At 43.9% G+C, this 11,651-nt stretch overlaps 1 protein-coding gene across 1 annotated transcript in view; it reads right to left on the bottom strand.

The window, feature by feature from the left end:
- The window catches only part of GPR158 (G protein-coupled receptor 158), a 404,671-nt gene extending 399,721 nt beyond the window's left edge, over positions 1-4,950 (bottom strand). The window contains exon 1 of the mRNA XM_077772475.1: positions 3,916-4,950. Coding sequence (XP_077628601.1) covers positions 3,916-4,947 — 1,032 coding nt within the window. The 5' untranslated portion in view covers positions 4,948-4,950. The remainder of the gene's footprint in view (positions 1-3,915) is intronic.
- Between the last annotated feature and the right edge of the window lie 6,701 nt (positions 4,951-11,651).

An 11,651-nucleotide genomic window follows, 5' to 3' on the forward strand; every position in this document is an offset into this window, starting at 1 on the left:
TGAATCTTTTTTTATATTTCCTAATCCTTTTTTTTTTTTTAATTTTTTTATAGTTTATTTATTTTTGAGACAGAAAGAGACAGAGCATGAGTGACAGAGGGGCAGAGAGAGAGGAAGACACAGAAGGTGAAACAGGCTCCAGGCTCTGAGCTGTCAGCACAGAGCCCGATGCGGGGCTCGAACCCATGAGCCATGAGATCTGACCTGAGCTGAAGTCGGACGCTTAACCAACTGAGCCACCCAGGCGCCCCACTTCCCATGTGAGTCTTAAACCAAGCTTCGAAATTTAAGATACTGTGGGGGCACCTGGGTGGCTCAGTCTGTTAAGCATCTGACTTTGGCTCAGGTCATGATCTCATGGTTTGTGGGTTCGAGCCCCATGTCGGGCTCTGTGCTGACAGCTCAGAGCCTGAAGCCTGCTTCAGATTCTGTGTGTGTGTGTCTCTCTCTCTCTGCCCCTCCCCTGCTCTCTCTCTCTCTTAAAAATAAAATCCTTAAGATTTTTTTTAAAAAAGAAATCTAAGATACTTGTGTCATTCTGAAACAGAGGGAAATAAAATGTACTCTGAGAGGTGTTTTACAGTGATAAACATTAAATAAAGGAAGGTGGTTAGCCATGTTCTCACATTACTTTTAAATTTCATGTTTGGGGTTTACATCCTCTAAAAATAAAATGTTTAAATGCTTGAATATTATAAGCAAGACCTGAGAAAATACTAGCTGATCTTAAATGAAAATATTAACTACAACATTTTTCTTCCTTCCCTCTTCCATAAGAAAATTGTTATCAATGGATTTTCCATTATAGATAAGGCTTTTAGCAAACAACCTTGTGGAGGTTAAAAGTACATTTAAACTCATGCATAGAGCTCTTAATCAATGTTTCCCAAACATTTATTTGAGGTTTACCCTATTACTAGCCTGTATAATATTATTCACCTGTATTACAGAATTTTAGAATGCACATCTTAGGTCATAAACCACCACCACCAAAACCAAAACAAACAAAAAACATTTTGCCTTCCAGAAAGAGACAGAAAAGGCCCATTTAACTATTATCTCAGATGTGTGAAATGAACAATATAGTTTTTTTTAAATCAACAGCTGTGTTCTAGGAGCTAATTTTTTTGTCCTAAAAGATGATGAAGAGGGGTGCCTGGGTGGCTCAGTCAGTTAAGCGTCCAGCTTCGGTTCATGTCATGATCTCATGGTTGGTGGGTTCCAGCTCCATGTCAGGTACTGTGCTGACAGCTCAGAGCCTGGAGCCTGCTTTGGATTCTGTGTCTCCTTCTCTCTCTGCCCACACCCCCAACCCCCCAAACTCATGCTCTGTCTGTCTCTCTGTCTCAAAATAAACATTAAAAAAAAAAAAGATGACGAAGAGTAAACTAAGTCCCCCAACATGCATGTATGCAAAGGTTAGGAGAGCCACAGAAATATGGTTTAGGTATACACATATCTAGCACAGTGTGAATCAGAGGCAGAAGGCCTGGATCCTGGTTCTGTCATTACTAGAAAATTGATGTGTGATTTTTGGACAAGTCACTTCACCTGTTTAGTTCTCTTTATCTATAAAACAACAGGAGGATCCATCTGATCTTTCTAAGATTTCTTCTAGTACCTCTAATTAACATCTGTGCACATCCTCAATACAGCATTTGAGAGGCGCAAGACATGGGGCAAAGGCCTGTCATGAGTACACTTACTCTCCTCTTCATACATAGACAGCCAAATACTAAATGGCCTGGCTTTGTGCCTTGGCTAAAGAACACCACTGATGACTGTGAAAGCACTTAAAGAAACTTAGCCAGAGAAAACAATTTTCTGAATGTAGTCCAAAAAAACAGGTAGGGGGGGTGTGAGCCCTCACAACCTCAGACCCTTTGTGTCCTCAGCTTTTCATCTTAGCTAGCAGAAGGCACTGAGGTTATTTAGGTGACTCATGCTTTCTGAGCCTTAAAGGGAAGGTTGCAGAAAATGAATGGCTCTCCTCTCTTGAAAATACATATATTTTTATGGTATAGCAGCAGCTATACTATATGCAGCATTCTTAGAATACCTTCATGAAACAGAGTTTAACAGAGTGGTTAGAAGTATGAAATAGGCTCAAATCCTAGCTCTACTACTTACCTGCTGTGGGATATCAGGAAAAAAGCTTAACCTCTCCCTGCTTCAGATTCCTTTTTCTGTAAAATAGGGAAACTAATAAAACCTAACTCATAGGGTCATGAAAATTAATCAAGATAATGCATGCAAAGCAGTTACAGCAGAATCTGACAGAAAGTAAATGTTACAGATAGATAGATAGATAGATAGATAGATAGATAGATAGATGATGGATGGATGGATAGACAGACAGACAGACAGACAGAATGATCCTGGGAACTGGGACTCCCTAAAAAGACTTATCTGAAGGCCACAAACAATTTGCTGGCAGTGAATGGCATCGGCTGATCTTTCCTCTTCTGAGCAAACATTATAGCAAAGACTCAAAGCTGGGCTCAGCTCTTACTAATAGGATCCTGAAGAAATCAGGAGGAAATGAGATTATCCTTAAAGTAGGAAAGAGTTACTCTGGCTTAAGACAAGATCTTTACAAGAGGCAGAAACACATGCACGCATGTGTGCGTGTGCACACACACACACATTTAATGTAGTCATACAGGGTTTTTAAAAATATTTTTTTGTATACATCTTCTCGAGTATTGCTGGCACCAAAAGCTACAGAATTTTATAACTGGATGACTCCCTCAAGACCATCTAGTTCAACTCCCTCACTTGGCAGTTAAGCTGAGGCCCAGAGAGGTTAAGCAACTTAGTGGGGTTCATTCAGCAATAAATGACAGTGCCAAGACAAGATTTTTGATTTCCCCTTTTGCCCACCCAGTACTCAGCCTGGTATCTTTCTCCAGATCGGCATCCTATCCTTGTGCCAAACAGAGCATTAAGGCGTGCGCGCGCGCGCGCGCACACACACACACACACACACACACACACTTCTCACTTTTGCCTAAGTTCCTAAAAAGTACAGAAGCAACTTCAATGCCCAAGACCTTCTTGCCAGAGCCTCCCATCATGGACACTGGCGAGGATCCCAGTCAATCTATGGCTCTCTCCAAGGTTCTCTTTGGAGTTTTTACGCTTCCCTTCCTGTTCCTTCCTCACATCGATTCTTAAGTGCTAGTTCACAGAAGTGCCTCAGCAGAAAGGTCAGGTACTTCCCAGGGCAGAAGTTACCTCTGCTAATTTGCAAATTCTCATCTCCCCACAAATGCTATCCCTTTCGACAGGAAGGACCGAAGAATCGTTACGGAAATTCTTCCAAGCTCCCTGAGTGAATTCAGTCAGAACGAATCCCTTCCTCCCTGACGTAACTCAATCCAGTTCATTTATAAAGTGTATGAGCATGTGAAGGACTGGAGAACCCTCGGGTGTGCCTGACACGGAGAGCAAGGTGAAGAGGGGACCAGTGAAGGGGACTAGGGGGAGGGAGATGGGCAGACGGAGCACACAGACCAAACTGCAAAGTGGATCCTGGAGACAAACATCCTGCTGACACTGACTCACTGCTGAAGGGATAGAACGCGGAGGAAATACACTGTTTTAATCATACTCTCTGGGAACCAACAGCCGACTGGTATCCTGAACGTCGCCCAGAGAAAGTAGGCAGAGGCTACCCCTAAGTGGCAGAATCGAGAAACTCCAACTCCCTCCTGTGCCGTTTTCGTCCTCACCCGTTGCTGGTCACTCTGGGTGCCTCACGGGCACACCCGGGCTCTCCAGCGCCCCTCCAATCACCCCAGACAGGGAAATACCACCCCCCGCCCCCCGCTCTCCCGTGGGTTGAAAAGAACCACAGGGCATCCGAGATTTCTCTCAACTCTGCCAAATGCTCCCCAGTCCCCTGTCCCTTACAGGGTGAACTGATCTCAGAGAAGCCTTCACTGAACTGACAAACCTGGGGCGCTTCTTGTCTCCAAGCACGGGCGCCGGCGATAGGTGTCCCTCAGCCTGGGTCTCCGCTGTGAGGGGTGAGAGGCGGTAAGAGTCACAGCCAAGGTTCCTTCCCCACATGCGGCACAGGAAGAAAGGCTTTGCTTTTGCANAGGAGAGAGTGACCAGCCACCCGGGCTTGTAACTCCCGTTCTCGCACTCCAGATAAGGCGGGGACCACTTGACATGGCTCTTGTCCCCGCCAAGCCCGTCCCTGCGCCGCCAGCTATGGCCCAGGCTCCGGGGCCCCTGATTGGAGCCGCGGCGGTGTAAGTGGGTCCTCCACTTGCGCCGCAGGCCGTGGAACCACTCGGTCTCTAGCGTGGCGTTGGCCAGGTGGTGTGCCGAGGAGGACAGGTCCTGGAGCAGGATGCGACTCTCTTCGCGGGTGGCCTGGAGGAAAACCGGCGCGGACAGCGACTCGGTGCTGAAGGTGATGGCTGCCCGGGAAATGCTGGGCTCGCCCTCCAGGAGACTCCGCACCAGCGCCTGGTACCACTCCAGGTCGTCCTGCAAGTTCTGCTCCCGCGACTTATTGCTCTGCAGCATCATGTTGAGGAAGTTAGTGGCGTGTGTCAGCGTGTCCAGCGCCCCGTGCAAGGAGGGGTGGGAGCTGGCTAGGGCCGACGACTTCCCCGACAGGCCCCCCAACTCGTAGCGGCTGGAGCAGTTGGCTCGCTTCAGCTCGTGGGAGTCCCCGCTGTAGAGGTAAGAGGCCACGTCCGTGGGCACCTCCTCGGCGAGTTTCTGCGCCAAGATGGTGCCGTCGGTGGAGCGGCTCCAGGGAGCCGAGGGGTCCGCGGCAGAGGCTCGAGCCGGCTGCTGGGCGTGCTGCTTCAGCCTCAGGGTTCTCTCTCTAGGGGAATCCAGCCGTCCCGGAGGGTCGCGGCTGGCGCTAGCAGTTCCCCATCCCAGATGGGCGAGCAAGAGGCAGAGGAGTAAGGGATAAGCCATGCTTCCGATCCGCTTCGCAGAGAAGGAGAGGAGGTAACGGGAGGAGACACTTTTTAAAATTCGGTCGTCAATTTGTCAGCAGTAGGACTTTTCCTAGGAGTCGCCCCCCTTCTCCAGATGGCCGAAAGGGACTTTAAAATAAGAATGTTTCGGAATTGGCCCGGCTGGCTAAGCTACCGTCACAGGAAATCAAATCACCTGTGGCAACGCTGGCTGCACCCGCTCCATAATGGGTCGGCTCGGGATTACGCACCTCACAGCCTTGAGCAGAACAGGTTACATCTCCTCTCTCTCCCGGCGGCTATAGTTAGCCTGCTTACGTCTTTCGGCTCAGCAGCTTCCACCGTCGCTCTCATTGAGGTGTGTTCGAGAGCTGCTGCTGCTGCTGCTGCTGCTGCTGCTGCCGCCGCGGCCGCCGAAGACGCCGCTCCACCATCTCACCCGCGGCAGGTCGTTCCCGCCTCCCGGCTCTGGCTCCTCCTCGTTCGCTCCGCCGCGGGGCGCGGAGGGCGCGCGCACAGACCCGCACCCGCGAGCGCAGGACCGAGTCCCGGACAGCAAAGCTCTCTCTTAAGACGTTAGTCTCTGTGGAGTTTTTCGGACCAGATAGCTGGTTAATTGGAGCCCTTAGGTTTGGCCACACACCACACTCCTGTCTCTCCTGCTCCGGAGGAAAGCCGGTTTAAAGAGGCAGCTTGGCCGCAACCAAACCCTTGCAGGGCGGCTTCGAGCCGTCTTGTTCTCTGTTTGGTCGGCTCCTGTGTCAATCAGCCGACTGCCATTTGTGGGGCTAGGGCGGGAGCTGTCCAGTGCTGAACCCGAGGCGGCACAGAGGAGGCGCAGGAGGAGGCGGTGGCTCGGGATGCAGCAGCGACGAGTCCTTTCACCCACTCGCGTTCCCTGATGACTCGGAAACCCGAGGAGGTGGGGGTGAGGTGGGCGGGAATGAAGAGAGAAGCGGAGCGTTTGTGGCTCAGAGCGGAGGAAACTTGGACGTACTGAGGAGGAGGGTGTTGGCGTCTTGCTGCTTCGTTAAATCAGCCTTTTCTTTGGCCTGGAAAAGAGGGAGAGAGGAGTTTTCGTTTTTGACTTAAATCGAAGGGGAAGGACGTAGGAGGGAGATGTGTCCTCCTGAGCATCTGCTCATTTTTGGCAAATTATCAAATCCTCCTTCTTATTGTCGGCTAAAGAAATTATTGAAACCTACTTGCTGAGGTCTTAGCTATGAGGGAGTCATGGAGACATCTACCGGCTGAGCTTTAAGGGAAAAAAATGCCGTATTTAGGGAACGAACCTCTGCCTGAAAGGGCGCCAGGATGAAGGGGAGTCTGTGAAAGTGTATGCAAGTGAAAATGTGGAAGGGAGAGGTATGTACAAGGGGATAAAACTCAGACTGTGAGAGAATGAGAATGAGTGAGTCAGTGTTGAATGAGAAGGGAAGTCGTACTGACTGGGAGTTTCTAGAATTAATGGATCTAAGAACCAAGACATCCAGTTAACTATAGATTGGGATATCCCAGCAGAAGAGAGAAGACTTACAGAATGAAATATGTATAATAATAATAATAATAATAAGCTGAATAATATGCCAAGCACCCCCGCATTATTGGGAAATCTCTTAACACAATCTAATCGTGTTATAGGAAATGTCTTCTGATATTCTGAAAATACTAATTAGTACTGGATGTGTAAGGCTGTGTGCACCTCCATTTTCCATTGGCATGACTGTTTTGAAATTCCCCATGAAACACACAAATAGAAAATCCCAAATTCACTTCAGTTCCCAACCAACAAAATGTCACTGGTGGCATTCTGAGGTAGCACTGCTTAGATTTACTTTACCATTTCATTTCATTCTCTCTATTGAGAAAATACCTAAGTGGTGAAGTGTAAGTTCCAAAGAGGAAAAGGTTGTCTCTATTGGTCACTGTAGTATCTTGGACATCTAGAACACACAGAACTGCCTGATACATAGTAAGTTCTCACTACATATTTGCTAAATTAATGAATGAACCAGAAGATATGATGATGAAGCTAATTATTTAAGAAGTAAAGTCTGCCTGATATGTCAGTGATGTAGACTTTTGGAAATAGATGTAGCAATGAGTTTTCCAAATTATAGCACATGGTCTCCAAGTGAGTTTTTATAATATGCAAAAAAAATGTTAATAGATTTATACTTATTTACAAGTAAATTTCATGTTCACAGCCAATTTTTTGTTTAAATTTTGCTTTGCAGTATATGCACCTTTGCTAAATAAAAGTCATCCCAGTTTTATGTTCTACTACAGCATATGTGGCAATAATAAGAGGAGTTTCTGTTTGTTTAATTTATCATAGTATACAATATGATTTTCTATCTATTTAAACAGTTAAGGACTGAAATGTAATTTCCTCACTAATTAATGTTTTTAGAAAACATAGGTAATTTATTAACAGTTCTTTAAAATTACCCAGCATGGCATTTAAAAAAGAATTATAATTTTATTAGTAGATACTTCTATAAGTAATTCAATGACTGAACATAATTAAAAGATTTTGGTTCTGGTACTATCGTTAGTCTAAGCAAGATATATGATCACTGGCAAGACATTTAAAGTTCTGTGTCTTAGGACACACATTGTATCTGGGCTTCGTGACTTAACACTGAGGGAGTACTAAATGGTATCTGAGCCCCTCTCCCAGAGGTGCAGCCCTTCTGTAGCTTATGTCTGCCAAGAACAGAGCAAACTATGAGAGGCCCTTGCAATTTTAGCATTCCCTTCAGTAGTTCATCTTCAATCTATATTGTCAAATAACTGAGGTGGACTATTTGGGATTAGAACAGCACTGCCAAAATAGAAATATAACGTGAGCCACAAATGTGATTCATACATATAATCTTAAATGTTCCAGTAGCACATTTAAAAAGTAAAAAGAAAAAATAAAACTAATTTTAATAACGTATTTTATTTAGCTTAATACATACAAATATTATTTCAATAAGTAAACAATATGACAATTATTAGCAAGATATTTTAAGATTTTTAAAAAATTTTTCAATGTTCTTATTTATCTTTTTTTAATGTTTTTATTTATTTTTGAGAGAGAGAGACAGAGAGTGAGCAGGGGAAGGGCAGAGAGAGAGGGAGGCACAGAATCCAAAGCAGGCTCCAGGCTCAGAGCTCTCAGCATGGAGCCTGATGCGGGGCTGGAACTCACTGACTACAAGATCATGACCTGAGCTTAAGTCCACTGCTTAACCAACTGAGCCACCCAAATGCCCCTGTTTTTATTTATTTTTGAGAGGGAGAGACAGAGAGAGAGACAGAGAGAGAGAGAGAGAGAGAGAGAACTGGCCGGGGAGGTGCAGAGAGAGAAGGAGATACAGAATCTAAAGCAGGCTCCAAGCTCTGAGCTGTCAGCACAGAGCCTGATGCGGGGCTCAAACTCACAAACCATGAGATCATGACCTGAGCCAAAGTCAGATGCTTAACCAACTGAGCCACCCAGGCACCCCTACATTTTTATACTAAATATTCCAAATCCAATGTATATTTTACACTCACAACACATGGCACTTCACACTAACCATATTTCCAGTGCTCAATAACCACCTGTGACCAGAAGCTACCATAGAGTGCAAGCTCAAGAAGATAGTGCATTGTTATCTTGAATGCTCTAGAAAGCCTAGTTCTAGTAGGTCTGGTCCATTTAATAGGTCTGGAGTCAAGATAACTGAGTAGTAGACAACACTTTGTCAAGGTCAGTGTCCATCAATGAAGGAATTAATCCAAAAGAGGTTTTTATAAAAGACCAAGATTTAACGCATACTCATATGCCTCTAAACAGATTACAAAATTACACACCAATTCACAAAGACATAAATGTTGACTGAACCTTTATTACGTATAGGCATTAGGCTTGCTACTAGGACAAAAGAAACACATCTTCTGCACAACAGACACATGGGCCTTACAGTCAAGTGGGTAGAGAGAGAAAATTAAAACAGCAAACAAATAAGCTAAAAAATTATATATAGTTATAACTGTCATGAAGAAATAAACACTGAAGTGATAAAAACTGCAGGGCATGGGGGTAGGGAGCTTCTATATAAAGAGATAAAGAAAAGAGAGACTTCTAGGAGAAGGTAATATTTAAGCCAAGACCTCAAAAATAAGGAATCGTTACCTAGATGGTAGGTAGCAGCGAATTAACTAAAAGATGGAAAGAATCTTGCCTCACGTACAGGGTGTAATCTATGAGTACACTAAGACTACCAATATTCCATCCTTAACAGGAAGGAGTACTGGAAGAAAATAACTACAATAACCTGAAGGTCATATATGATATGAAAAGCACCAACAATTGAGGCAAAAAGAAAACAATCAAGTAATTTTGGCATGAATAGCTTCCCCCCACACACACACCAATTATATGATAATAATTTGTAAATATAGACAAATAACCCTGTGTGGTCTCAAAATTAAGAATGAAGTTGTCTAAATACATAGTGATACTGCATAGGAGCTTGACTGTAATAGAACAATGCATACAAGACATGTAAGCCCTATGTGAAAAGGCCCAAAGCTTTATCATTACAGTTTGAGAAGTCAATCTAATTGCTTTAGAACAGTGAAATTTGCACTGATAAAAAAAGCAATATGCAATGGAATGATGAGGCATTAGTTGTCATACAATTAATTTATCACTATTATAAAAAAGAAGATGTGATGTTTGCATATCTTTAGGTAAAAGAAATTAAAGGAGGTCATGGAAAACAGTGTGGAGGTTCCTCAGGAAATTAACACTAGAACTCCCCTATGACTCAGCAACAGCACTGCTAGGAATTTACCCAAGGGATACAGGGATGCTGATGCATAGGGGCACATGTACCCCAATGTCCATTGCAGCGCTCTCAACAATAGCCAAAACATGGAAAGAGCCTGAGTGTCCATCAATGGATGAATGGATCAAGAAGATGTGGTTTATCTATATGATGGACTACTACATGGCAATGAATAAGAATGAAATCTGGCCATGTGTAGCAACATGGATGGACCTTGAGGGTGTTATGCTGAGCGAAACAAGTCAGGCAGAGAAGGACAAGTACCATATGTTTGCACGTATAGGAGGATTAGGAGGAACTTAACGGAGGACCATGGGGAAGACTAAGGGGGGAAATAGTGGGGGAGAGGGAGAAAGGCAAACCATGAGAAACTCTTGAATGCTGAGAACAAACTAAGGACAGATGGGTGTGGGGCGGAGGGGGGAGATGGGCATGGAGGAGGGCACTTGTGGGGATGAGCACCGGGTGTTCTATGGAAACCAACTTGACAATAAACTATTTGTAAAAGAAAAAAAAGAAAGAAAGAAAGAAAGAAAGAAAGAAAGAAAGAAGTTAAAGGAGGTTAAAAACTGCTGAGACCAGATTTTATATGAGCAGTATAGGTAGTTATTTTAAGAATTTAAGTGCTGCTTTACATCATTTAAATCAGCAAGCAATCAGGACAGTGGGATATGGTGAATGAACACTGAATTGGTAGGTGGGAGACCAAAATCTACTCTTGGCTCTGCCATTGTCCAGTCACATGACTTTTGACAATTTCCTCAACCTCTCTGAACTCTTTTGCTTCATCTGTACTGTAAGAGTGATGTATTAGATACATCCGCAACTGGGACATTTGTGGCTGAATAACAGATAATGGGCTAGGTATATTTCCAGGAACTCATCGTTCTTAATAGTTCTAGAATTACAAGGTAAATGTTATTTTTAGGCTAAATAATGATGGATCTCAGTAAACAAAATGGCACAACCCCCATCAAATTCCTGATAAAGCAAATGAAACAACTGAGGTACAGCATAGTTTGTTGATAGAACACAAAATCAGAAATCCAGTTCTTACTCCTGATCTTCCTGAGATTCTGGATTTCCCTAAGCATATGCCATCCCTGTGCCTCACATGCCCGCTTTCAAAATGAAGATCATGGTCTTTGTCACCCAAGAGCAGTAGTTTTGAAATTTCAGGATAGAAGTATCGCTAGAGGATTCTGAGTATCGCTGTGGGTCTGCGCAGAACTTGAGAATCTGCATCTTAATAAGCACCACAGGTGATTTTGTTGCAAATGGTCCACAGAGCACATGCTGAGAAATACTACCTTGAGCCATGAAAAATAACTCTAAGAAATTAGGAGAGTAGATCTCCTGGTAAATAAAAAGCTTTGCTATAAATTGTGAACTGTAGCCGGTGAATAACAATGAAACTAACACCTATAAAGAATAATATTTTTATTAACATTAATATCATCATTATCATCTAAACATTTATATAGCATCTACTGTAGCCAGGCATTGTCCTAAGGATTTGACACAGGTTAGCTCTTTTAGTCTTCATTACCACACAGTTTGCTACTGTTATCATTGTACAGATGGGAAACAAACAAACAAAAAATGAATTGCCTAAGAAATATAGCTATCTCGCTCCAGACATTATATTCTTAATAACTATACCAGTGGTTCTCAAATGTTAGTATGCATTAGATTCACCTGGAGAGCTTTTGTCAAAACACAAATCAGTGGCCATACCCCACAAAATTGCAAATCAGTAGGTCTGGAGTAGGGCCTGAGAATTTGCATTCCTAACAAGTTCCCAGGTGATGTTGATACTGGTGGTCCAGGAATCACTCTTTTAGAACCACTGCTCTGTGCCGGGCTTTTCATCATT

The sequence above is a fragment of the Crocuta crocuta genome, unplaced genomic scaffold, assembly GCF_008692635.1.
Source record: "Crocuta crocuta isolate KB4526 unplaced genomic scaffold, BGI_CrCroc_1.0 scaffold96, whole genome shotgun sequence".
In the NCBI taxonomy this organism is placed as follows: domain Eukaryota; kingdom Metazoa; phylum Chordata; class Mammalia; order Carnivora; family Hyaenidae; genus Crocuta; species Crocuta crocuta.